General features: G+C 45.0%; 1 protein-coding gene across 1 annotated transcript in view; it reads left to right on the top strand.

Annotated features, from left to right (window-relative positions):
- The window catches only part of WDR36 (WD repeat domain 36), a 61,027-nt gene that overhangs the window by 29,537 nt on the left and 3,748 nt on the right, over positions 1-27,742 (top strand). The window contains exons 15-22 of the mRNA XM_018563766.1: positions 9,219-9,327; positions 11,413-11,492; positions 21,674-21,781; positions 23,791-23,854; positions 24,685-24,691; positions 24,856-24,998; positions 25,293-25,409; positions 27,267-27,348. Coding sequence (XP_018419268.1) covers positions 9,219-9,327; positions 11,413-11,492; positions 21,674-21,781; positions 23,791-23,854; positions 24,685-24,691; positions 24,856-24,998; positions 25,293-25,409; positions 27,267-27,348 — 710 coding nt within the window. The remainder of the gene's footprint in view (positions 1-9,218; positions 9,328-11,412; positions 11,493-21,673; positions 21,782-23,790; positions 23,855-24,684; positions 24,692-24,855; positions 24,999-25,292; positions 25,410-27,266; positions 27,349-27,742) is intronic.

Below are 27,742 nucleotides of genomic sequence, written 5' to 3'. Positions count from 1 at the left end.
TCTCTTGGTATAGGTTTCTTTTAACAGCTGTGGAGTAAGGGGTGAGATTTTGATTTTCCACGACCATGGGTTCGAGGCAAACCCAGCAGGTTTAAGATTTGCGCTACTGGTGAATTTATGTGCATATTCACACGGGATAATTATTTTAAACCATAATGCACTGCATGGCCTTTGAACTACAGCAAGCTCAAAGCTCAGCATTCGCTTGTTACTGACCATCTGTTCTCGGAGCTGCCTTTTATGTGCAGCATGCAGCTGCATCATTTGAAGGAAGATTTTTTTTTTTTCTTTTTTTAAATGGAAGAATGGTGTGCAACCACCTCAAATAATATCGCTCACATTCACTTTTCTATGGGGACAGCCCCCTGTCCCCATAGTAAAATTAGAATTTAGTCATACACTGATCAGGCCCAGTTTAAAACTGTCCAATTGTACACTGCAAAATTCTCTGCAGTATCTTAATTCTTGGAGTAAAACCTCTGTCTGTGCTCTTTGTTTCAAGTAAATTTGGACTTAGCCTTGCTTATTAAAATTGTCCTGCTGCTGGCCAATTTTACACTGCTGTTTCTCAATTCTCAAAGTAAAACACCTGCCTGTGGTATTTGTCTCTAGTAAATTTTGGCTTGGGCTGGCTTTTACATAGCGAAAAAAAGCATTTTCCATAGACAAGTCACACGGAGGGGAGGAAGCCTGTGGGAGCAAGAGATAAGGCAAACCGCTTTTAAATGCTACTCTTGCAGTGTGGGAAAAGCCAGACTGCAAGGGTAACTTTGTATTTATTTTCTCCAGAGTTCAACTTTTGCGAAGAAAGGTCCACATCTCACAAACTTTGCAATGATCACAACTGTATGTAATGAGGAGATATAATTATCCCCATGTGCATATATACCTTTTGTCATTGAGAGCCTCAGAAACACAGATACTATTGGGTTAAACTGCTGGCAAAAGGAAAAATCTGTAGACCAGAATAACTCCTTCTCAATATGTTGCTGCATGGGCTGGCTTTTACATAGCAGCTATCCAGCTAAGCCTTTCCTCAGCCTCATTTTGGAGTGCTATACTTTTGCCCTGATTGAGTGGACATGCTGGAACTAGCCTAGGATGTGACCATTCGGCACCAAGTTCTGCTTGTGCACTTTCCATACTACAACTACCGGTAAAAGTTAGCCACGATACTGTTGGACCGCGCCATAGCGGTAGCTTACATTAGCAAGCATCGAGGTACCAGAAGTGCCCTTTTTTAGGGCATTGCCAGGAGATATTTTCTTGGGCAGAAAATCGGGCATCATTACAGCAATTCACCTCAGTTACTTTAAGGAGTCTGGTGTATTTTCCCAGCCACCACCGCGTTCGCCAGGAGGAATGGAGTTTGAACGAAGAATTGTTCCTACTCCTAACAGAGAAATGGGGAAACCCAGAAGTAGACCTCTTTGATTCCCAAACAACTGCCAAACCATTGCGGTTCTTCTCGCTGAACCTCTCAGACATCTCAGCCCCCGTCGATGCTCTCACGAACCCGTGGAATTTCAATCTCTGCTAAGCTTTTCCACCAATCCATCTCTTGCAAATAATTCTTCAAAAGTAGTTATAGGAGGACACATCTCATTTTGATTATTCCATACTGGCTGAAAAGGGCGTGGGTTTCTCTTCTGTCACTGGCCAGTCTTTCACCATGGATCTTATCCTGGAAGATGACTGGGGAAAACCTGGAGTTAAAACTTTGGGAACTGTATTTCCAGTAGTGTTCCAGCACAGCCGAATTCCTGCCCTGTTGTATTTTTGTGTTTAATTCTTTTATTTTTTGCCATTACTGCCTTCAGTTCTCGAGTTTAATGAGTGTTATGCCTGGGAGCGATCTTTTTATTTCTTGATGGGTAACATGCTTCCTGTCTGAGAGGAGGAGCCTCTCCCTGTCTCTCACAGGCTATTCTGGAAGACTACTGGAAATAGGACGAGCTTCCTGTAATAAAGACCAGTCACTGCTGCTCTCTCACCTTATGCAGGGTGACTGGTCTTGTATGCCCCTCCTGTAGTTTTCTTTGGCAGGCAGCCCATAGTGGCTGGGCCTGTTGGGTCCCTCCCACAGCTCTGTTTCCTGCACAGACTATTTGCAGCACAGTGATGATGGGACTTTACAAAGAATATGGCTTTGCATAGGCATTTGGTGCACTCAAAGTGGATTCAAATCCTTAGTGGCTCTTGAGTTTAGCTGCAAGCCTTTACATAGAAGCAAGGTGTTTAAAAGCTATCACAGCATAATGTATCTCTTTGCATAGTAATTCACATTCTGAACTGTAAAAAAAATAATACACCGTCTAGCCAAATAGTCACACACTATAATATTTCGTTGGACTGCCTTTAGCTTTGAGTACGGCATGCAATTGCCGTGGCATCATTTCGATAATCTTATGCAATTGTCACAACATTTATTTCCGTCCAGAGTTGCGTTCATTTTTCACCAAAATCTTGTAGTGATGATGGGAGAGTCAGACCACTGTGTAAAGTCTTCTCTAGCACATGCCAAAGAGTCTCAGTGAGGTTAAGGTCTGGACTATGGTGGCCAATCCATGTGTGAAAATTATGTCTCATGCTCACTCATCCACTCTTATCACAATTTGAGCCTGTAATTATCCCTGGCATTAGAGAAGAAAAATCCATTAATGGAAAAACCTGGTCATTTAATATATTCAGTAAGCCGCTGACCTCATTTATGGGGACGTAACATATGAAATATATTAATCACTTCAGTAATTGTCCAATGTAAGCTTCTTACCTATTTGCTTAGCTAAATCCAGGTGACTTTTTTTGGCCAGGCAGTGTAAATTCATATGTGCATAGTACAAGCACTTGTCGAAAATTTCTGTAACGTTAGGATGCTGTGAAAATGAAATTTATTTTACACTTACAAAGTGCATAAACAGAAAAAAACATAAATATGTTGTGTGGCTATTTTTGCCTTTTAAGACGGCATCATTGCTTCTGTGTACACTTGCACACATATGTGTAAAAATAAAATAAGGGACAAATAAATGAATGTATTTATTGCATTTTTGTAGCTGTGCTGGTGTTGTAAAAAAAATACTAATCAAAACTGGGAAAAAGTGTTTGTTTTTTTTTAACGTTTTTTTTCTCTTTTTTTTATATTTTATTTGTCCTAAGTGAGGCGTTAGACACACATATGTGATATAAATATGTAGCCCTATCTGTCCTCTAAAAAACAATATATAATATGTGTGGGTGCACTGTGTAAGAAAGTATATTACTGACGTGGAAGAATCACACAGCAAAAATGTCAAAAGTGTGTCAGTCATTTACGAACAGAAACTAAAAACAAGCTCAGTCATGAAGGGGTTAAGGAACTTTGCTCCTTGTTCCAAACATAGACTAAATCCACAGATGAACTGAAGACTCTGGTTGCATGTTTGGAGTCCTTGTCCTGGTACAGAATTCATTTGGGAATGGACAGGCATCTAGATTTCATGTACAGAAATGCAACCCAAAACCTGCAAGGAACTTCCACCATGTATCACTGTTGCTCACAAACACACATTTTTATACTACTCTTCAGGCTTTTTGCAAAGAAACTGCCTTCTCTTACAGCCAGATATTTACAATTTGGACTCATCAGTCCAGAGCACCTGCTGCCATTTTTCTGCCCATCAGTTCTTGTGTTTTCATTGATAGGTTAGTCACTTGGAGGTTTCCATGTTGGAGGCCCTTTTTACTTAGTCTTTACTGAACATGCATTCTGACCAGACTTCTTTAACCTTTTGCCGTCCGCCCGTTGTAAAAAAACGGACGGATGGCACTGCTGCATTGGCGGGTTGCCGTCGCCAGACGGCATTTTTTTTTCTCCTAGCGGGCACGCACGGGCAGAAAAGACCCGACCATTGCACACACCCGTTACCGGGTGTTTCACATATAGGCGATCAGCGGGTCCATAGCCCGCCGATCGCCTATATGTGCTCGTTCGCCCCCCCTGACCCCTCACCTTGATTCCCGGGATCCGCTGCCCCATCTTGGATCCCGGGACCGGCTCCGAGGGCGTCAGGAGGAGGAGGACGGGAGATCAGCTCCTTGCTGATCCCCGTCCGGGCTGTGAATGCAGAAGTGATGTGTGTTACATCACTTCCGCATTCACCTGTCAGTCATCTGGAGAGAGAAGAAGCTGATAAAGCAGATCTCTGCTTTATCAGCTTCTTTTGGGGTCCATAGGTGATATTAGGGGTCCTAGAGACCCCTAATATCTCCATAAAGAGGACCTGTCAGTGTGCCTTTGCTATTATATAGGGGGTTGTTATCCCCCTATATAATAGCAATAACAATAAGTGCAAAAAAAAAAATATAAATAAAAAAAAAGAAAAGTAACACATAAAAAAATAAAATAAAATAAAAGCCACATATAAAAAAAGGGGAAAAAACCCCCCCAAAATGTTTAACTCCCCCACCCCCACGTTTACGCGCCTATAAACGTAAATACGCGTCCGGTGCCCCAGCGCGCAAAAATTACAATTGCGCTACACATGTTACATATCACCGCGAACGTCGCAGTGAGAGCAATCATTTTAGGGCCATCAATCACTGATAACACTAAACTGATGAGCGGTAACAGCTTTTAAAGCGTCGCCTATGGCCAATTTTGGGTATTATCGTTTTTTGAGGTTTCGCGCGCGCACGCAATTTTAAGGCTTGACATGTTTAGTGTCTTTTTACCCGACGTGACCCCATCTTTTATACTTTCCAAAAAATTGGGTAATAATAAATGTTTTATCATTTTAATATAGGGGAAACTGTTTTTTAAAAAAAAGTTTCGGTAATTTTTCCTTTTAATATAGTAAAAAAATAAAAACCCCAGTGGTGAATAAATACCACCAAAAGAAAGCTCCATCTGTACCCAAAAAATGGTATAAAATTAATTTCAGTACAGCGCTGCATGACAGAATAAATGTCAGTCAAAGTACCGCAGCGCTGAATACTGAAAAATGGCCTGGATGGGAAGGGGGTTTAACACCGCGGATGTCAACTGGTTAAACTGTAGATGGATGTACCAGAGTCCCACTGGTTTTTGCCAGATCTGTGCTGATGGTGCAACTGGGCATCTTTTAATTGCAATGGGAAATCTGCATGGTGCTTCTTTCATTCGTGGCTGACGCTGTGTTTTTGGGCCTCAACATTGTCTTTGTTTTGTGCTTCAAGAGCGAGGACAGCACATATAGAAATGCTTGTCTTCCTTGAAATGCTTGTCTTCCTTGAAATGCTTGTCTTCCTTGAAATGCTTGTCTTCCTTGAAATGTCTACCTGTGAGAGACCTTGTTGATGCAGAAAGACCACCATGTCTTGTTGCTGTACTCAGGCTTGTCATTGTGTAAAATTGTTTGTATTGAGCTGTCTTCAGCAAATTTAACTTGTTAGTAAAGCATGACATATCCTAATTTTTTTTTTTCTCTTTTTCATTCCTCCTCCACAGATTATTCTGTTTGATTCAGACCATGTTCACACTATAGTCAGTGACTGGTGGTTGTTTTCTTTGTGCCCTGTTCACTCTGCAGTGCTGCCTTCGGGTGGATTGCAGTGTGTTTGACAAGGTTTGATTATGCCAGATAATGATTCCAGTGCCCAGCTCTAGCAACATTTATTATTTTGGAAAGCTTTATACTCATGCATCTCTGCCATTTATTAATAAACTGGGCTTTCTGAAACTTTGTTTACCTTACCTAAGACTATTACTGCAGTAACTTTCCAATGAAGATCAAGAGACATTGCCTAAGTGGTTTTTGAGAAAAACTCACAGTTTATGGGGCAGAGGTACAAAAGTGTAAAGCTATCAAAAATAAGTGTTCCCAGAGTTGGGCTTTAATAACTTCTCTCCAGATTAGCAGGACCGGCTGAAGAATAGTGCTAATTTGGACATGCACTGCTGATGGGGGACACTGTTATGACATAAGACAGCACATGTCTTCGCTGCATATGAGAGTTAAAAGACCTGCTACCATTCTCTCAGGCCGGGAAGTGAGAGGAGTTCAATGCTAGCTTTTGCTCTCAACTCCTAAGTGCATACCACCCCTCTCACCAGCAGTGCACTGACGCTAACTACCCTGCTCGCTGCCACTACACCCCCACTGCATTGGTGCACACTCCTGCACTGAATGTCATTGCATTGTGAAGGGGGAAATCTTCCCAAGTGTTAAATTGATTAGCAACCACTCAGACAGGATAGCTTTAAGAAGTCGGTTTATTTCAGCTGGCCAGCTGGAAACATGCAGCAACTCAGGCACCTTTAAATAATTTGGGCTTGCAATGAAATGAAACCATCTGTGTTACCTTGAATTATCTCCAAAAATCAGATGGCAATGCCACCCTGCACTGGTATTTGATTTGTGCCAAGAACATTAGCTGGGCCTTCTTGTCTTGAGAAGTCTCCCCCACATTAAGGCTGTCTTGACATTGGACCTATTGCTAATTAAGACAAGTTCCCTCATATCAAGGTTAGAGGAAAGCTGTCTTGGCATTGAACCTATTGTTCCTTAAGCCAAGGTAAAAAAAAACATGTTTATGATCTTATGCTTAAACTCTTGTTAACTCACCCTATAAGGCCTAAATGTTCTACATGATCTGTAGTTACCTCCCATCTACAAAGTTAAATGTCCTATATCTTGCCTATTCACACAACTCATTATATATGATGTATACACTATATAATTGTGCACTATATAAATGCAGACTTGCGTACAAACAACATTTAATAATATGTTAAATAAGCGAAATGGTAAGCTAATTAACATAATAGAAGTTTGACAATGTGATTCAGCAGGCATCATCCGTTTTCCTTATACAAAAGTGACACAGACTTTTGCACTTCAGATGCACTCTGCTACTGCACTGGGCATAAACTCTTGTACTCACCGCCACTACACTTTGTACTCACTCTTGCATTCACTGCCTCTGCACCCATTCACACTATTGCACTTGCTGTCACTGCATCTTCCTACATTGCTATAAGCCAAGTTGTCATTTGGATCTTAAGATCACATTTGGAATCTTGAAACTGAATTTGAACTCTAGAACTTCCCCTCCAGCAAGTGAAATGTTGTCATACTGCCAGCACATGTGTGAGTAATTGCATTTCATCATATATTACAGTCAAAAAAGAAATGCATGCAATGTAGTGATTTCCTCACCGAAATCTCTACATAACCAGGTACATAGGTGTGGTATTGTATGCATGCCAAGGGAACAAATTAACTCACGGCTTCTGTTGCTGATAGTTTCTGCTAGTTTTTTCTTTAAATGCCTCATTTCTTTTTCTGAAAACAGTAGAATGATCGGCTTTACCAAAAAGCTGTTAATTTTGTGCCATACCAATACAAACAAAAGAAATAAACATGAGAATGCCTGAACATTTCTAATTGCATCAATTTTCTACGCGAAGTGGTGCATTATCTGACAGAAATGCAGGGATGCCAATATTTTTGGCCATGACTGTCGATAAAAAAAAATTAGGCTTTTTGGTGGGTGAGAAAGAGGGAAAAAATGAAACCTTTAGTTGTACAGAAACTTGGCTACAGGAAGAGATGGGCGAGATTAGGTAAAATCTTGCCTCCATGTTAAAGAGTTGGCAGCCTTCCCTCTCTTATGTAGCATGATTTCTGTGAAACAAAATTTGATCATTACAAGGCCACACCTTTTTATTTTAAAAATGTTTTTAGTACGCTGCTCAAACTAATATTGGTAACTACATTCTTTTGTGTCCCACCACTTGGGAATAGCCTTGAAGATCATAAGTGGATGAAATCAGAATAATTAAGATGCTAATAAATTACTGTAAACGTTGGTCTTGGATGGAAAAGATAGTTGACATGGTTTTGCAGGTATCTGGAAAAGACCCTTGTTTTTCTCCAGTGTTTTTCACCAGTGTTTTAACCTCTTGCCGTCCGCCCATAGTAGAAAAACGGACGGACGGCACTGCTGCATCTTTTTTTCTGCTCGCGCGCGCCCCCTAGCGGGCACGCACGGGCAGAAAAGACCCGACAATGCACACACCCGGTACCGGGTGTCACACATATAGGCGATCAGCGGGTCCATAGCCCGCCGATCGCCTATATGTGCTCGTTCGTGGCACCCCCGCGCCCTGACTCCTCACCTTGATTCCCGGGATCCGCTGCCCCATCTTGGATCCCGGGACCGGCTCCGAGGGCGTCAGGAGGAGGAGGACGGGAGATCAGCTCCTTGCTGATCCCCGTCCGGGCTGTGAATGCAGAAGTGATGTGTGTTACATCACTTCCGCATTCACCTGTCAGTCATCTGGAGAGAGAAGAAGCTGATAAAGCAGATCTCTGCTTTATCAGCTTCTTTTGGGGTCCATAGGTGATATTAGGGGTCCTAGAGACCCCTAATATCTCCATAAAGAGGACCTGTCAGTGTGCCTTTGCTATTATATAGGGGGTTGTTATCCCCCTATATAATAGCAATAACAATAAGTGCAAAAAAAAAATATATAAATAAAAAAAAAGAAAAGTAACACATAAAAAAATAAAATAAAATCCACATATAAAAAAAGGGGAAAAAACCCCCCCAAAATGTTTAACTCCCCCACCCCCACGTTTACGCGCCTATAAACGTAAATACGCGTCCGGTGCCCCAGCGCGCAAAAATTACAATTGCGCTACACATGTTACATATCGCCGCGAACGTCGCAGTGAGAGCAATCATTTTAGGGCCATCAATCACTGATAACACTAAACTGATGAGCGGTAACAGCTTTTAAAGCGTCGCCTAGGGCCAATTTTGGGTATTATCGTTTTTTGAGGTTTCGCGCGCGCACGCAATTTTAAGGCTTGACATGTTTAGTGTCTTTTTACCCGACGTGACCCCATCTTTTATATTTTACCAAAAAATTGGGTAATAATAAATGTTTTATCATTTAATATAGGGGAAACTGTTTTTTTTTTTAAATTTCGGTAATTTTTCCTTAATATAGTAAAAAAATAAAACCCCCAGTGGTGAATAAATACCACCAAAAGAAAGCTCTATCTGTCCCCAAAAAAGGGTATAAAATTCATTTCAGTACAGCGCTGCATGACGGAATAAATGTCAGTTAAAGTACCGCAGCGCTGAATACTGAAAAATGGCCTGGATGGGAAGGGGGTTTAACACCGCGGATGTCAACTGGTTAATATGTTCAAAAATTTTGACCAACATTCTCAATTGGATTTTCACAGTGGAATGTTGTCAGTTTCCCTCGATGACTTCAGCATTACCGTTTATGACATTGAAACAAGAAAACTTGTCAGACGGTTTCCTGGACACAATGGAAAGATAAATGACATGGTAAGATTGCATACCACCCACTCTAACTCACTATCTATGTACAATTAAATAGAATCAGAGTAGATATCTCATTGGTGATTTGTAAGCAATTCATAATAAGAAAATGTAAGAAAATAACAACTCTTATCTTAACTCATTTGAAAATAAAATCTCATATCCTTGGGTAGAAAGGAAGAATTTCTGGTGCTATCCCTTGTCCTGTGCTTTACATTACTAAAAAATATATTGTTTTAAACTCCATGTTGCAGCCCTACTGCTGTTTGGGGGGAGGGCTTACAACAGGAAAAAGAAACTGCATCTGTCCCATTGAGGCAGTATACACAAGAGCATGCATACATGGTTCTCTCCCCTCTGTTATGGTGACTTGCATAGCATGGGCATACACTAAAATTGTAAGTAAAAACAAAGTTTCAGAATGTGTGTTTAAGCCACACTTCTGGAATGAAAGATAATTTGCCCATCATACAGGATGTTTAAATTATCATCAAAACGCTGTGTTATGTGCAGAGGGCTGATGCAAAGTATAAAAATCTTTCAGCACACCTCCTGCACATAACTCCGAGCTCATGGGCACTGTGGAGAGGGAAAAATGCCACTTGAGCAGTACAGCGCTCCGGTCGCATCACGCACCCAACTTACTATCATCCGTTCACCAAATGTAATTTATTTTTTCCAAGGATATAGGGCATTCTGTGATTTGGAGACGTCACACCCTCACCCCCTTCTCTTCTACAGTCACAGATTGCCTTGTGTTTTCGCCTAGAGAGGTTTCCCCATTCAGATGTTTCACCAGACAGAATGTGGGAAAATCTGGAACATGGACACCAATAAAAAGCTGATGGGTGGATTTCTCCTACTCTACAAAAATACAATATTGTTGCTGCATTTGTCCCTTTTGCAGATCTGCCCTCACTTCCTGTCTGGTGAAACTGTAGTTACCGTGACAGTAAGTAAAAAGAACTCTCTAACAGAAACCTAGCAGTAAAATCAGACGGGGGCACTTAACACTTTAAGTATAGATATTTGCAGATTTGCCTGTAGCGTAATCCTGAATACATGCTATTGAGATATCGGCCAAATAACAATCCCCCTATATAATAGCAAAGGCACACTGACAGGTCCTCTTTATGGAGACATTAGGGGTCTATAAGACCCCTAATGTCACCTGGGGACCCCAAAGAAGCTGATGAAGCAGAGATCTGCTTCATCAGCTTCTTTTCGCTGGCTATAGCAGCCAGATGACTGACAGGTGAATGCGGAAGTGATGTATTACACATCACTTCCGCATTCACACAACGGAGGAAGTTCAGCAAGGAGGAAGATGCTGATCTCCCTCCCATCTTATCTCCTGACGCCCTCCCGAGCTGGTCCCAGGCCGCAGATGGGCTAGCGGATCCCGGGATTGAAGGTGAGGGGGCGGCACTCCAGGCGGCACTCGAGGGGGGGGGCGAGCAAAATACAACCGATCGGTGGTTATCTAGCAGCCGATCGTTTGTATGTCAAACAGCCGGTAACAGCTGTAAAGAACAGGCAGGTTTTTTCTGCCCGTGTGCGCGCACAGAAAAAAAATGTCGTCTAATTATGCCAACTCGCCCATGTGAGTCTGCCGTCCGTCCGTTTTTTTGCAGCGGGCAGACGGCAAGTGATTAAAGCCCATTCCCCAACCCATTTATAATTGCTTTTATAGCACCTCCTCCAATGTGTCTGCTGGTGTCAGAGCTTACAGGGAGCAATGATGTCACCTCCTCTTGTCATGTGCCAGAGGTTATATGCTGTGCTATACCTGGAAGCACCAAGTATTTTTCAGCAGCTGGGAGGAGTGCTCTGAAGGCTAGCCTAACTGGGTAGAAGATGAGATTAACAAGACCCTGAAGGGAATTTATCAAAACTGGAGCAGACAAAATCTGGAACAGCTGTGGCACCCTTTTAGCTTTATTCCTTCTGTAAATCCAGTTTAGGCATCTTTTTATCTGTCAACTTACATAGCAAGCCCTGTTACTGTAAGCCTGATTTCAGCTTGTCGTATAGCAACTAAGCTTAGACACATATCCAAAAGTAAATAATTTTTTTCCCCCTCACTTTCAGACGTATAGCCCAGATGGCCGATGGCTAATGACTGCATCTATGGATTGTACAATCAAAGTCTGGGACTTTCCATCTGGATGGTAAGACATTTGGGGCTGTAACAAAGAGATACCAGTAATTTGTAGTTCACCATGATGTTTACACCTGGGCAAGTTCACTCTGCTTCTGTAATGCTTGCATAATGCATACATACATACCTCACGCATTCCATAGAACCGTGCTTAGGTGTGTAAATACTTTTCACTCTTCTCATTCCCACTTCATTGCCTGTTTTAGCTGCAGCCACTTCCATTATGCACCATGAAATAATTTTAAAGTAATCACTTTCAAGTGACACATGGTAATTCCCTTCTGGCAAGAGAGCTGTTCTCAGCCTTGTCAGGACAAAAGCGAGCTATATGTTTCATCATTTTTCCTTGCAACTGTTAATACAAATATAGATAGCGAGCGGGTGTCGGCACACAGGAATGTGCGTCTATTATTACCTTACCTGGAAAAAATGAAGTTGGAAACAAATCGGTTAACTAGAGCCCCCTTCTGGTGCACCCTGCTTGCTTATTATTTGTCAGCTTTTTTTCTGCCCCATAATTAAATTGTGATAACTGGTCTTCTATTCTGCCACACAGGAAGTCATATACTGTTGGGTTACTTTGCTGCCTGCAGGAGGATGGGATACTGGCAAAGAACCTGTAGGCCAGTCCAGGATATTAACATATATTTTTCCCCTTCAATTCTATTTTTTCTTTTTAATCAAGATTCTTTGCTACATCACTGCCTGAGCTGGTCCGCGGCCTGAAGACTGTGTGAGGAGGTCTTCTGGGCTGAGCGCTGGCAGCTACCTCATGGTTTGGAACACCAAGTAAATTTCCTCCCTTCCCAAAATTTTACCACAGAGGGTTAACAATGAGGGTCAGAGTGCTGACATCATCTATTGGGTGGAGTGCCACGCACACCCTGCTCTTTTCCACCATACAGCATTGAAAATGCTTCTACCTGATGTTGCTCCTGCTTTGCATAGAGCCACATGTAACTCTGATCTGTTCGGACTGTCCATCTCTTGTGACTTTGGATGCCTCCGACCATTTTAACCCTGTAGCAGGAACCAGCTGTTTGGTTGTTTTTTTTTGTTAGTACCTGATACCTTGCCTTGTACCCTGAGCTTACTTGCATCACTGCCAAGCAGTGGCCACAGGTCTTTGTCTGGATATAAAGGGGATGGTCCCTCTGCAACAGGTGACCCCAGCTCACACTCCCCTAAAAGTTCTGGGGAAGTTTGTTCTGTGCTTTCTAAAAGGTACTGACATCTGCAATCTGGAATCTTGTTTCCCTTTCATTATAGGGTCCACCTCATCATCGGAGTCTTCTTAACCAGGGTCTTTACTAGAGTCAAAATACTCTTCACTGGTTTGGCTGCAGAGGCTCTAACACGCTCCCTGCTTTTACCTAGTGGCTTTAGAGTCCGCAGGGCCTATGATCGTAATGCCAATCCCTGAGGTCCCCTCAGTCTTTCTCCCTCTGATTAGATTGTTTTTGTGAAATCGTAGTATTCAGCCCCCACCTCAGATTTACAAGTAATTGTTTCAACCTTCTTTAATGAGGCACATACTCTTCTGAATCTGGAGGATCAGTTTGCTATCACTAGTGTTGTATTCTTCAGTTTGGGTCCTGAACACCCCATGAGTGTTTACTGGATCTGTTCCTATTTAAGAAACCGTTTTAGACAATGGTCAATATCCACTGTAGAACTACCAGGGACCCACCCTAACAGGGAAAATACTAGAATGATGCAGGGTGTTTTTTACATTTAAAAATTCTACTGACCAACCGTCAGAATCTTGCTTTAAGGCCTTCATTTGCCAATTTGGCAGAATGGACTAAATCCCTCAAAAAGAGATCTCTCCACTGTGGCAGTAGATCCTTTTCTGATCGAATATGTGAAACAGATTTCTGGGGCTTTATCTTTCATTTGCGATTGCGTGCTGAAAGCATCTAGGCTTGTCTTTTGTCTGGGTCTGTTGTCCACACATATGCACAGATCTCTCTAGTTAAAGAGCTGGGATGCAGACATTGCATTCAAGGAATGCCCGACTCTCTTGACCTATGAGGCACAGCACCTCTTCAGACCTACCCATGAAGTTATTATCAAATTATATAATTAGAGAACAAATCTTCCACTTGCCTCTGCTTATGAAATCTCAAAAAAATTCAGCTAAGTCCCTTTCTTTTCTTGCTTCAACTCGGGGGTAGGGATGATTCTGCCCTCTAACGTTGGTTGTCCAGCCACATGCAAGATTGAGGTTAAGAAACCTGCCAAACCCTCAAGAAAGCCTTCAGAATCAGGTGTGCACCCAGTTCAAGTGGTGGGATCTTTGTCAATCCTTGCGGGATCTTGGATAGTTTGCAGAGAGTGCCCTTTCAGGTTTTACAGAATGTTAACACCAACATTTGCCCTAGTACCTTCTCATGGCATCCCCATTGTGGGACTTTTCAGATGGCCTCCTGTGGTCGGAAACGGTCCCTTTGGGTCCTAGTGGACGTCTTCCTAATGGTCTAAATGCCACCAAGTTTCACCTGGTTCTTGTTTAGCAAGGATTCCGTGCTGGAAACTTTTCATTACCTGCAGAGAACATAGACCAGTGGGGTTCTTCAGTAGAGGGCTCTGCAGCATGTTCATCATCATATCCTTTTTCATTTGGTTAGGGAGTTGCCTGTCTATCCAATGTTGCAGAAGAGTTGTGTGTCGATCATGCTTAAGGCTACAAGTCCTGCCTTGCTGGGAAATTGTTTTTTCTCTCCCGTTCATTGAAGGACACAGGGCAACAGATCGTAGATCCTGAATGGTAGGGTGTATCGCCACCTGCAGGAGTAGGACGCTAGGCACATAACAAAAGACAAGACAGCCTAGGGGCGGCCCCTGCTGGTGGCCCAACCCCCCACTTGCTGACAAGTCTCCAGTTTTTTGCCTAGCGTCAGGAGTGAGGAGCTTCGAATTTTTTCTCTTGAATTCTTGCGTGATTTCTCCTGTTTTTTCGCTGGCTCTTCTAGCAAGTGTCTGCAGGGAGACAGGCTGGATGTTTGTGGATCCTTGCAGTCTTCCCTGGACGACCGGCGAGCGCATGCAGACTCTGCCACGGTGGGTCGGCTGCGACAACTCTGTTTTTTCAATGGAGTGGCCTGTGGGCTTGTCCCTGTGGAGTGCATATGACTGGGGGTCTCGGCCTTCCAGTCACAGCACTCCACTCAGGCTGGCGGCGCCGCGGCTGAGGTCGGGGGCGTTTTTCCGCCATCCCTGCGCACCCTGATGCCGGGTTTTCAGAGAGGGCTCCCTGGAATCGTCACCCCCCCCTGGATAATGGTGGTGGTCGTGGGTTCGGAGTCTGCCCGGTTCCCCCCTGGTTCGGTATGTATGTGGGGGTCTGTCTGGGGCTGTGTGGAGGGTCTCTGAGTGCTGCCTTTCCTGATGGTCGTCTTACCTGGATGGCCCCTCGTGGTTGCTGAAGGCTCCGGTCTGTGTGAGATACTGCTGGGGGACGCGGTTCTCTCATGCCGCGTTCCTCCCCCTCCTCATTAACAGGTGTTCCTGAGTCAGAGGCCTTCCCTGAAGGGTCTGGATGGTCCTGAGGGGTCTGACTGTGAGCGGCACGGGAGGACGCGGTACCGAGGCCGCATGTTCGTTCTGATTTCGGCCCCTCGTGCGCGGGCGACCGAAAATCGAGGTCCCGGCTCCAGTTGCGGCCTAGTCCGGATGCCGCTGCCGCCATCTTGGATGAGGGCGGCTTGCCCTCCCTGTATGACCTCACTTCCGGTCCGCGGGTGGATGGGGCGGTCCTATTTCGCCGTGTAGGCGATTTTCAAGGGGACACAGGTCTGCTGCTGCTGCTGCTGATCCATGGCTGGAGGACGTTTTTGCTGCATCTTCCGTTCTGTGCCAGGGGCCGTGAGTTGCTGGGTTTCCTTCTACCTGCGGGGGTCTCAGTTTTGGCTCCAATTGAGGATACTAGTGCCCGGGGACCGCAGGGACAAGCCGTCGGCTGTGCCTTGTGGGGGCTGCGGGCTTACCTTGGAGGCTGCTTGCCCTTCCCTGCTATGGGTGTTTTGCACGCCTGTGTCCCTTCCCCAGTCGTGGTTGCTCCCTTGGGGTCCTATGTGGGGGTGTTCAGTCCCGTGGGTACTGCGCTGTCCCTGGGGGTCTTTTCCTCTGCCATTGCTGGGTTGTGACACGCATTGAACGCGTTTTGATGCCGGGGCCCCCCCTAGAAAGCGGGCTTTGCCATGGCCGTCTCCTGCTCTTTCGGGGGGGTCCGAGGGTGAGAGGGTACTTCCCACCGCGTCGCCTCATGCTGATCGTCTTGATTCCTCACGGCCAGATCCGGCCAGTGTGGATGAGGCGGCGTCTGCGCTCCTGGTTCGGGACCGTGAAATGGTTTCAGCGCTAGTCCGCGCTGTCAGGGAGATTGCTTCAATGGGGATACTCCCGGCTCTTCCGCACTGCCGCCAGAGCAGTGTGGAACGCATCAGAGTAGGCTTTTCGCCTACGTGTTTACTTACATCTCCTTTTTTGATTACTTTATAAGGAGTGGAAGGGGCTTACCAAGTCCTTTTGCGGTCCCTAAGCGTTTCTCGGTCGCGATCCCCTTGGGGAGGCCTGTGTGTCTACGTGGTCTTCTCCCCCGCTCTCGTTTGTACATGGCCACAGTTATCCCGGTGGAGGATTCTCCATCCTTTAAGGACCCCTCTGATAGGACAGCTGAAGCGCTTTCGCTGTCTCTGTACTCCTTCTCGGGAGCGCTGGTGCGTCTGGTTTTGGCTTCTGCCTTGGTGTCTCAGACTCCGACGGAGTGGGCTCAGATGTTGCACCAGGGTCTTGCGGCGGGGAATGTCTCTCCCGCTTTGGTGGAGCTGGCGGACCGATTGGTGCAGGACCTTAGTTTTGGCTGCACTTCGGCTTTGGATGTGGCACCCTTGGTGCCCAAGCTGTCGGTGTCGCCAGTTACTTTGGCTTAGGTGCTGGTCGGCTGCTTGGGCTTCCGAGCAAGCTCTGTCGGTATTGCCTTTTTACTGGGGACTGTCTGTTTTGGATGCCCCTTGGATGAGATCATTACGATCTGCAGGTGGTAAGAGTACCTCTCTTCCCCAGGCGCGCAAGAAGGAGCAGCGCCGGAAGCCTGGGGCCATTTTCTCCGCTCACAAGCGGGGTTTTTCAGCGTCCACCAACAAGGGCGGGAAGGGTCACAAGCCCTCCCCTTCACAATGCTCAGAGCGCCCATGGCAGCCCAAGTCCGCATGGAGGTCGCGCCCTGGCTCTGGTTCCCAGGTTGGGGGGCGCCTTCGGCTCTTTGCGGTTTTTCGGTTGACCCACGTCTCCCACACTTGGGTGCGGGTGCAGGTTTCTTCGGGCTACAAGATAAAATTTCTGTCCCGTCCAGGGACCGGTTCTTCCTGTCCAACACGCGACTCTCCTTCGCGGTTGGCGGATGTCCGTCGAGCTGTGGCGGACCCTTTGGTCCCAGGGGGTGATCATGCCGGTTCCGTCCTTGGAAAGGTTCAAAGGGTTTTATTCAAACCTGTTTACCGTGCCCAAGATAGAGGGGGTTCGGCCCTTCCTGGACCTCAAACGCTTGAACACCTTTATGCGGGTCCGTCGGTTCCGGTTGGCGTCGATAAGATCCGTGGTGGTCTGACTTCGTCAGGTAGACCTGCTGGCATCCGTCAACATCAAGGATGCCTACCTTCATGTACACGTTTATGCGTCTCATCAGAGATATCTCCGGTTCGCGGTGGGGAAGGCGCATATCCAATTGGTGGCGCTGCCTTTCAGGCTGGCACCTGCTCTGCGGGTGTTCACCGAGGTGCTTGCCCCGATTCTGGCGCTGTTGCGTTGTCGGGGGGTTTCGATCGTGGGTTACCTGGACGATCTGCTTCTGCGGGCGGAGTCGCAATCCTCTCTGGTGGTGGCTCTGGAGGGCCCGGTACAGTCCTTGGAGGAGTTCGGTTGGCTCCTGAACCTCCGGAAGTCTGGCCTGGTGCCTTTTCCACGCCTGGAGTATCTGGGACTGGTTCTGGACCCTGTCGCGACCCGGGTTTTTTCTCCCTCGTGACAAGCTCCTGCACCTTCGTTCCAGAGTACGGCTGCTGCGGTCTCGCCGGTGGTCACCCGTTCGTTTTTGCATGCGGGTCCTGGGTCTCATGGTGGCCTCCTTCGAGGCGGTGTCCTTTGCTCAGCACCGCACCGGGACCCTACAGAAGAACATCCTGGCAGGGTGGGTCAAGTCCCCCCTATCCTTGGACGGGGACATTCAGGTGTCTTGGGAGGCGGGAGCCTCCTTGCGGTGGTTGCTTCATTCTCCGGCCTTGGTGCGGGGGAAGTCCTTCCTTCTGCGCACTGAACGGTAGTCACCACAGATGCCAGCCTTTGGGGCTGGGGTGGAGTCCTGGGCGCCTTGGCCATGCAGCGTCGTTGGTCGCCGGAGGAGTTCCGTCTGTCGACAACTGTGTTGGAACTTCGGGCGATTCGCTCTTTATCTCCTTCATTGGTCGGCCCGGCTTCAGGATCTGGCTGTTCGGGTCCGGCCGGATGACGCCACCGGGCTGGCGTACCTTAACCCCCAGGTCGGGAGGTGTTCAGGGTTCTCTCCCGGGGATTACATCTCGGGGGTGGGCTTTTGGCTGGTCAACTACCTCTGTTGACGGTCGGTGGACCTGGGAGAGTGGTCACTGCACCCGGGAGTTTTCAGCAGCTCTGTCTTCGCTGGGGGTCGCCGGAGGTGGATCTTCTGGCGTCTCGGTTCAACCGGGAGGTGGACCGCTTTGTGGCCCGCTCCCTGGGCGGAGGCGGTAGTTGCCCTGGTGGCTCCTTGGGGTCATTACGGGCTGCTTTATGCCTTGCCTCCACTGTATCTGTTGCCTCGGCTTCTACGACGGTGGGGTGGCATCGCGGCCGAGAATGTCACCGTCCTCCTCGTGGCCCCGGACTGGCCTCGGAGGGTGTGGTACACGGATGTGGTTCACCTGGTGGTGGACGCCCCGTGGCGGCTGCCCCTGTGTCATGATCTTCTGTCCCAGGGGCCTGTGTTACACTCTTCTTTACAGTCGCTGGCTTTGACGGCGTGGCTGTTGAGGGCCAGGTCCTGAAGGACCGGGGGTTGTCCAATGCGGCCGTTTCCACTATGCTCAGGGCGCACAATGCGGCTTTTTGGAACGTTTCTCATCGCACGTGGAGGGCCTATTTTGCCTGGTGTGAGGCTGGGGCCCTGTCCCCGTGTTTATTCTCCATCAGCAGAATTTTTGCAGCGTGGGGTGGCTCAGTGGCTTGCCTCGAGTACTGTGAAGGGCCGATTCTCTGCCTTGGCGGTGCTTTTCCAGCGTTCCTTGGCGTCTACTGCTCTGGTTCGCACTTTTGTTCAGGGGGTCCCGCGCATTGCTCCCCCTGTCCGCTCGCCTTTGGCTCCGTGGGACCTGAATCTTGTGCTTCAGTGTTGCAGGAATCTCTGTTTTGAACCGCTTCGGGGGATTCTGCTTATGTCCTTGTCACAGTGACCTTTTTGGAGGCCATCACCGTTCGGCAGATGTCTACATTGGCTGCCTGCAAGTCCCTATTGCTGGTCTTGCATGGGGACGAGGAGGTTCTCCGTCCTCGGCCGGCACTCCTGCCGGTGGTTGTGTGGGCCTTCCATCTGAATGAGGACATTGCCTTACCTTCCCTGTGTCTGCTGCTGGTCCATGGGAAGGAGCGGGCGCTCCTCTGTCTGGATGTGGTTCGCGCTCTCCATGTTTATTTGGGTGCTGCGGCTTCTTTCCGCAAGACCGGCTCTCTGTTCGTGCTCACGGTGGGCCCTCGTAAGGTCCGGGCCGCATTGGCGGCTACCATCTCTAGGTGGATTCGTACTGTTGTGGTTCAGGCGTACGCCGTTAGGGGGCGTGAGCCTCCTTTTTCCTGTCACTGCCCATTATACTAGGGCTGTTGGGGCTTCCTGGGCTTTCCGCCATGGGGCCTCTGTTTCTCAGGTTTGTAAGGCCGCTACTTGGTCTTCTGTTCACACCTTTTTTAAATTTTACAAGGTGGACGTGTTCGCATCGGCGGATGCTGGTTTGGGGCGCAAAGTGTTGCAGGCGGCGCTTTGAGGGGTCTTTTGGGTGTTGTGTTTGTTGTTGCCCATCCCTCAGTGTGTTACTGCTTGGTGACGTCCCTACCATTCAGGATCTACGATCTGTTGCCCTGTGTCCTTCAATGAACGGGAGAGAAAATAGGATTTTTGTACTCACCGTAAAATCCTTTTCTCTCCGTTCATTGAAGGACACAGGCCCCGCCCTCTTTTATGGGGTGTACACTCCTAACTGCTTGTTACTTACTGGAGACTTGTCAGCAAGTGAGGGGTTGGGCCACCAGCAGGGGCCGCCCCTAGGCTGTCTTGTCTTTTTGTTATGTGCCTAGCGTCCTACTCCTGCAGGTGGCGATATACCCTACCATTCAGGATCTACGATCTGTTGCCCTGTGTCCTTCAATGAACGGAGAGAAAAGGATTTTACGGTGAGTACAAAAATCCTATTATTTCACCCTTTTGATTAGATCAGGTAGACCAGTTTCCATGTCATGACACACATTTTGGGGTTTCCTCCCATGTTGTGGCATTCCTCACTAATTTGAGTAATCTCAGGTCTTCAGGCATCAGGTTTAGTTTCCCATGTTATTTACCCCTGGGTCTTCCCCCTTTTCTTACCAGGTGGGGGGGTTTGATTACATCCAGTTCCAGCTTAGGTTGTTGGTCCTTCAGGTGGCTCTTAAGCTGTATGCAGTCTCCTGTTTTTGTTAATTGTGTCTGTTAATGATTGTTTGCTGTTGCATACCCTTCAGTTGGACTGCTTTTAGACATCACAATAGTTTGACTTCCTGTGCCCCTCAAAGGGGCGACAAAGAAATAATTTTTTCTTGTACTTGCCTCCAATCTGTACCCGACTGCATTTGGCTTAACCGTTCCAGTGTTGATTTTTTTGGCACCAGTAAAGTCCTAATAGTATAATTTTTGTCTTAACGTTATTTATTCAAGGTTTTTAGATGAAATATAGGGTAAACATTAAAGGTTGGGAGGAGAGTAAAAGTTAGGTTAATAAGTTAGTTTGTAGTTAAAGCTGACCTCTCCTGAACTTTTCCAACATAGCAACAGTGCTGAAAAGTAGGTGCCATGCCAGCAAGTACTACAAATCTAGTCATGTGTGCACCACCCTTCAATCCCAGGACCAGGCTGTACATAGTGCCCTTAATTCTGCCCAAGTAGACATCAAGCCCTGTTCCCTCCTGGCACTGGGCCACATACCCTATTATTGCACTCTCGAATACCAGAACCTCTAAGGTCCATTAACATTCTGAATATTAAAAGATCTTATTCTTGACTTTGGCAGAAGTTAAGGCCCCATGTACACCCTGGGCCTAGGATCCAAGGGGGCCTCCATAGAGACGGGGATTGCTTTAAAGGCTAAAACAGTACTATAGTGCTCTTTCTACCTTAAATATTTTAAATCAGTTCAGATACACTGTAAAGTTTTTTATTTTTTTGGGCCTTTGCCTTGAGGCATGTCTCAACGCATATAAAAATGCACCTGCACTATTTTTGCCAGTGCAGCGCACCATGACAAAGTATTCACATCTGGGATTTGTGGTGTACTAAACAGAGATGAGTTTTGACTTACTGTATATGTTTATTGGAGTGGCATTCAAAAAGAATTGCAGTGCACCACAATGCACAAATACGCACTCATTACCACAGTACACAAGTGTAAAATGTGACCCCCTTGGTTGAAGGTAAGTTTAATGAATTTAGTCCATATTTTTTGGCTGTGTTTAAACTTGTTCTGAAATTTTACAGTGCTAACAATGGGAATACCCAAAGCAACCACGCATTCATTTTAAGGATTCTAAAATGAATGTACTGCCACAACATTTAGATTTATTTGTAGTAAAATTATCAATCCCTTCTTTCTTTGAGAAAGGGATCAAAGATTGAAAGATTGGTCACACCATGCTTGTCCCAGATATTATGTAATTGTCAAATTTAATGCTGAATTCTGCTGCGTCATTTGCGGATATCTTATGGTATGGCAAGCCATAGAAAACTGACATCTGATAGCAGTTTTGGAATGCCGAAAACAAACAGATTTCACCACTTAATATTTGTGCCCATGCAATGAAAACTAGAAGCCTTTTGGGGGAAGATCCTTTCCTTTTTTTTTTAACAGTATTATGATTTCTTGTATTTTTCTTTTTCAGCCTCATTGACTGTTTCCTGTTGGATTCAGCTGTCGTTAGTCTCACAATGTCCGTTACTGGAGATTTCCTGGCCACTGCTCATGTCGATGACCTTGGTATTTACCTGTGGTATGTCTTCTATCACCTCATGGAATATGGATTACCTTGTTTTAAATGCTCCATTATTATTTATAAGTATAGACTTTTCAAACAATTTAGATGGCCCAACATAATGTTAACCTTAGGTTAACATTAGACACATTAGGTTGAAGAAAGACACAGGTCCAACGAGGTGTGTGTGTGTGTGTGTGTCATTAAGAGTACCGGTATCCCCATATGTTTTGTTTAACGAGGAGCGTATCTAAATGTTTTAATACTTTCTACTGATATCACTGCTTGCGGAAAGGGAGCTCCACAACTTTACCACACTAACCAAAGAGAATCCTCTTTGCCCCTTGTGTTTAAACCAATTTCAGGTGGTTGCCTCTTGTCTTTTTTAGTTAGTTTACAGTAAATGGTTTATTACCGATAGTACCATTAAACAGTTCATACATTAAAATCATCCCCCCTCCTAATTGCCTCATTTCCACAAGTTTAAATTTTTCAATCTTTCCTCATAGCTTGGTCCTCCAGCCCCCTTATCAGTTTTTTTTGCCCTTCTCTGGACTCTTGCCAGTTCAAGGACATCCTTTCTGTGTATAGGTGACCGAAATTGAACCGCATACTCAAGATGAGGCTGAACCACTGTTTTGTAAAGTGGCAACATTATTGCTTTGTCTCTACAGTACATTCCCTGTTTTCTGCATGGATTTAGTCTGCTAGTTTTGTTTGGTGCAGCCTGGCATTGCATGCTATTACTAAGTCTGCAGTCAATTATGACCCCCTAGTTTTTTCCACATCTGACTTCCCCAGTGGAGCTCCCATTAACGTGCAGCCTGCATGCCTATTTTTAACACAAATGCGTTTTTAAATTTGTCAGCATTAAACGTTGTCTGCCATATAGTTGCGCAATCCCCTAGTTTACCTACGTCTCCATTTATCGATAGTCTCTGAACACTTTTCAGTAGCCAATTTTCTGTTCATTTGCACACCATTTCATCAATGCCCATAGATTGTAACTTGCATATTAAACATTAATGCGGTACCATACGCACCTACTCATAGAATGATGATAGGTTGGTCTGACGAGAAGGCTCTTTCATAAATTCATGCTGATTATCGCTTATGAGGCCATTACCACAGAGTAAATCTTGTAAATAGTACTTTATCATTTCCTCCAACAATTTGTATGCTATTGATGATAAACGTACCGGTCTCTAGGTTGGCATCTTAAACCTTTTTTGAATATTGGTACTACCATCACTTTACACCAATCAGTTGGTACCTTTCCAGTCAGTACTTTGTTTTTAAAGCGCACACCACCAGAGTAGATACTGATGATGCCCCCGTGCCTCCTCTTCTGCCGGCGGTAGAAAGCCTATCCTATGGTATCCTATTAAATGCAACCTGATCCTCCATACCTTCTAAATGGAAAGATGATTTACCTCCTAAAGGTGGCAAATAAGTAAAAAGGAAATTATGAAAACGGACGATATGACTTCTACCCTACGACATCATGAAGTCAACTTCCAGAAAACCTGGTTCTCCAAGTTTCTGATGAATACAAGGGCCTCCTTTAGTAGGAACAGAGTTCCCAGAGTGAAGGACTGTTTACCTACTCTTCTTATTTAGGCAATGTCCAAATATTTTTCTGTTTACAGCTTTTTTCTTTTTTTTTGTTACTTTTCGGTTACAAGTTCACATAGTAAGTACAGGACCATATTTTAAAAAATACGTATGTTTGGTCTGCTGTGCTCGAAGTATGGGATCTAGACTGTATTCTAAGCCATGTATCTGTTTGCTTTAACTTCTTTGACAATCTACTGCAGGGGTCTCAAACCTCCCGCCCTCCAGCTGTGGTGGAACTACAAATTCCATGAGGCATTGCAAGATTCTCACAGCCACAGACATGACTCCCGAAGAGAGATGTATCATGGGATTTGTAGTTTCACCACAGCTGGAGGGCCGGAGGTTTGAGTCCCCTGATCTACAGCAATCTAGGTGCATTTGCTTAACTGTTGCTCTTTCATTATTCACAGGTCAAACAAATCTCTATTTTCTCTGATCTCCTTACGCCCACTTCCATCAGATTATGAATATCCAGTACTCTCATGAGCACTGAAGAATGAAATGCTTGTCTAATAGATTTAATGTAGAAATACCTATTTTTGAATTTACAAAGAAGGTGTACGATTGTGTAGAAAATCCTTTCTTTAGTTCTTCTAATGCTGCCTGTCAGCTCCTCCCCTGTCAGAAGCTTGATTTGTGGGTATTCCTGTCCTTGTTCTCAGTTGCTACCGCCCCCTGCACTGACGTCGTTCATTCATTCATTCCTATTTTATTTAAAAGCTGCATTGTCTTTGAATTTCATACAGAACTGTGCTGCCAAAGGTCCTCTAATGTGCTCTACTGTGAAACAGTGGCAAGAGTGCCACTCTCCTTCCCCCTGCATGGCTATTGTCTGTCCATAGCAATTTATCAGCAGTAGCAAAGTATGCAAGTAGCAATATCGGTGTAGCAAGTCAGCTCAGGCAGAACTCACTTGCTTCTGCCCCCTCTGCTGTCAGCATGCATGTTGATTTTTTTTTTTCCAGGTGGTCATTTTTACAATGAAAAAAAGGTAGAACAGCAGTGTAGAAACAGTCATAACTTATGTGTTCATTGAACTTTGTTGTGTGAACTGAAACACAGAGCAGACTGGGGGGGACGATGGAGATCTGAATTGTGCAGCCAATAAAACATCTGTATGTTGGATCGTGTGAAAAGTGCAACGGACACATGGGGTGAGGTTTACATGGAGGAAATAATGCTTTGTTGTGACAGTGCTGGTCTTGGTCAAGCGCCTGGTGCCGGAGACCAGCGCTCTGTCTCTGCTCATTAGGTATTTGTCTTCAATAGAGCAGCATGGTCAGACGGAACTAAAGAAGGGGGAGGGGGGTAGTTGTTGACCACACTGGTTATCGATCTACTGCACCAATCCAAATGCAACAAAGTGCAAGATGTATCCCAGGGAACAGGATGAGAAAAAATATTTATGATGAGACGTCTTCTTCAATTGTTGCCTAAATTCTATTTATAATATTGCCATCTACTTTGTGCTGTAGAAAATGAACTAGAAGTAAGGGAAGACTCCAGTGAAGATATGATGGAATATGATTCTCCAGAACAGTTAGCAGAACAGCTGGTGACCTTATCACTATTAGCCGAGTCAAGATGGAAGAATCTCCTAAACCTTGACGTCATTAAGGTACCGTGGTGTGTAGTCAGTTCAAAAGTATCACTAGATCTTCTGACTATATAATGCTTTCAGATTGGAAGTTGATTTAGCATTGCCATTACTGATCAGAAAATGAAGAACTGCAGGGACTGCTGGTCAATAAGTGTTAGGTTTATCATTAATGATATATGTGGACCTTACTCACAGAAGTTGGCTTTATTTTAGATGCCACTGGTAGAATAAAAGTAGATAATAGTGATAGTAAATATAGGTTCTGGAAGATTGCCGTACAGATTGTTTATGTATTTTTCTTTTACTTTTCAGAGAAGGAACAAACCCAAAGAGCCACCAAAAGTGCCTAAATCTGCACCATTTTTTATCCCAACACTTCCAGGACTTGTTCCACGCTTTGGTTCTGAGAGCCAGGCGGAATGTCCTCAAGTAAGGAATTTTTATTTACAGTTTATGTGACAACAGACACCTGTTCTATAGGAGTTTGGACTTTAAAGTGTTTTCTGTTAAAGCAATCCCATAAAAAAGTGGCTATTGGCACACAATACATTTCTAAGTGGTTTGCACAGGAATCTCTGGGGAGCTGACATCACAGAGGTTTGTTACCATATTAGGTGTAATATTAGACTGAATCTGTTGTCCTGAAACTTTCTCTCACTTCATTAAATAAACAATATTACCATATGTTATATTGGTCAATAAGCCACTTTCATCATGTGATTTATAGTAGGGATGCACCGATACTTTTCCTCAAGTACTTGCCAATACCAATTACCCGTGGACCTTTTAATAAAGACCAATGCTTTTAGGACAGTGGTGGAGCTCCAGGGGCCGGTCGCTGCTGCAACCCTGGTAGTTCTGGCACTGACTCCAAGCTGTAGAGGCACTACAAATCCCTGTGATACATTATACAGCAATGCTCAATACCACGAGCTATAGAGGACTACAAATCCCAGCAATACTTTATACAGCAGTGCTCAATACCACGAGCTATAGAGGACCACAAATCCCAGCAATACTTTATACAGCAATGCAGACTAATATGAAGCTACATACTGTGTTGCTCAGGGGTGGCAGCCTTATGTCTCCAGGGTCTCACCAGGGCTATGTGGGGTCTCACCAGGGGTCCTGATGGTCTTGTGGACGGGTGTAGGTGGCATGGTTCCACAGGAAGAAGGAGCTGTGCTGCCTGCACTGTAAGCAGCGCCACGTGGTCTCCAGAAGGCTGCTGTGAGGTTTTCAGCAATTGCAGGACCTTACAGCAGCTGCTTGTTTTTAAAAATTTAAAGCACCACTATTGACACTTAGTATCCGGGCACTAGTACTCATAACAGTGCCCACTATACGTATCGGTGCATCCGGGGGAAAAAACGCCCTTTCGTGAAGAATGGAAGGACTACACAGCAGACCAAGGGAGCTTCAAAAATGTATTAACACTAAATTGTAGCAAATTCAAATATAACAAACAACCCTGCACCCTCTTCCTCTTCACCATCTAAAATTAACAACGTTGTCAATCACATACTCATTCATAGAGAAACATTCACTACCTGTATGCAATATAAATATTATGATTTAATAATATGTGAGCGAATTAATGCCTCAACGCCGAGGACATAACAGGACTAATGGAAAAAAAAGAAACCAAGACGTTCACTAGGATAGACAAGATTCCAAAAGAATGTCTCAACAAACTTTTTCTCTTCAAATCAAAACTGCAAAGTTCTATTATTCTAAATAGTGAAGAGGAAGAGGGTGCAGTGTTGTTTGTTATATTTGCATTTTCCACAATTTAGTGTGTTTATACATTTTGGAAGCTCCCTTGGTCTGCTGTGTAGTCCTTCGGTTCTTCACGAAAGGGCGTTTTTTTCTGATTTAGCAGTAGGTGATTGTGGACTGAGGTCTTAATAGGTGTTTTGAGCTTCTGAGGTATAATTCTAAGTATATGGAATCCTGAACACTTTTGAATACATTTGTATCGGTGCATCCCTAGCTTCTTGAATCAGGCCCTAGGAACGTAACTTTTCATCTATGGGCTATACTCTCCTTAGTCACCCAGATATATCAGTTTAGTTTGATGTCATTAGGAGATATTTTTATGAAAATAAATCATCTGTTTGTGTGGCGCAGTCAAAGGCCATGGCATGGATTTGGGGTATATTTGCAGAGGTATACAGACATAAGACACTGTGTGAGGAATTTGGGCTATTCACTACCTGGTTAATAGACTTTTTTGTGTTTTGATTTGTTTGGTAAGGTGAACTGAATGTATATTTCTACTTTTAGTCTAGAATTGTCAATCTTGGAGTTCTCGAGCAGAAATCTACTTTCTGTGTCCAGCTTGAAGAAGCCCTTGATCACCAAAACTGTAAGTCCCAATTTCTTGAAGCTAGTTGTCTGTCTGTTAGTATCGTATGGATATACATATAGATACACACACACACACACACACACACACACACACACACACACAAATAATGATTTGATCCCCTGCAGATTTTGTAGGTTTGCCCACTTACAAAGAAATGTAAGGTCTATAATTTTTATCATAAGTGTATTTTAAATGATAGAGACAGAACTTCAACCAAAAATCCAGAAAAAAAACACATCATACAAATGTTATAAATTGGAGTTGCAGTTCAGTGAGTAAAATAAGCATTTGATCCCCTACCAACCAACATTATTCTATGAATAGCTAGATACCCTGTGGGTTCAAATTAGGGATGCACCGATACTAGTATCTGTGCCGATACCGAGTATTT

The sequence above is a fragment of the Nanorana parkeri genome, unplaced genomic scaffold (genome assembly GCF_000935625.1).
Source record: "Nanorana parkeri isolate BGI_ZX_2015 unplaced genomic scaffold, ASM93562v1 scaffold693, whole genome shotgun sequence".
Lineage (NCBI taxonomy): Eukaryota > Metazoa > Chordata > Amphibia > Anura > Dicroglossidae > Nanorana > Nanorana parkeri.
Note: the sequence above shows the minus strand (reverse complement) of the source record. Positions and strands in the feature narration are given on the sequence as shown.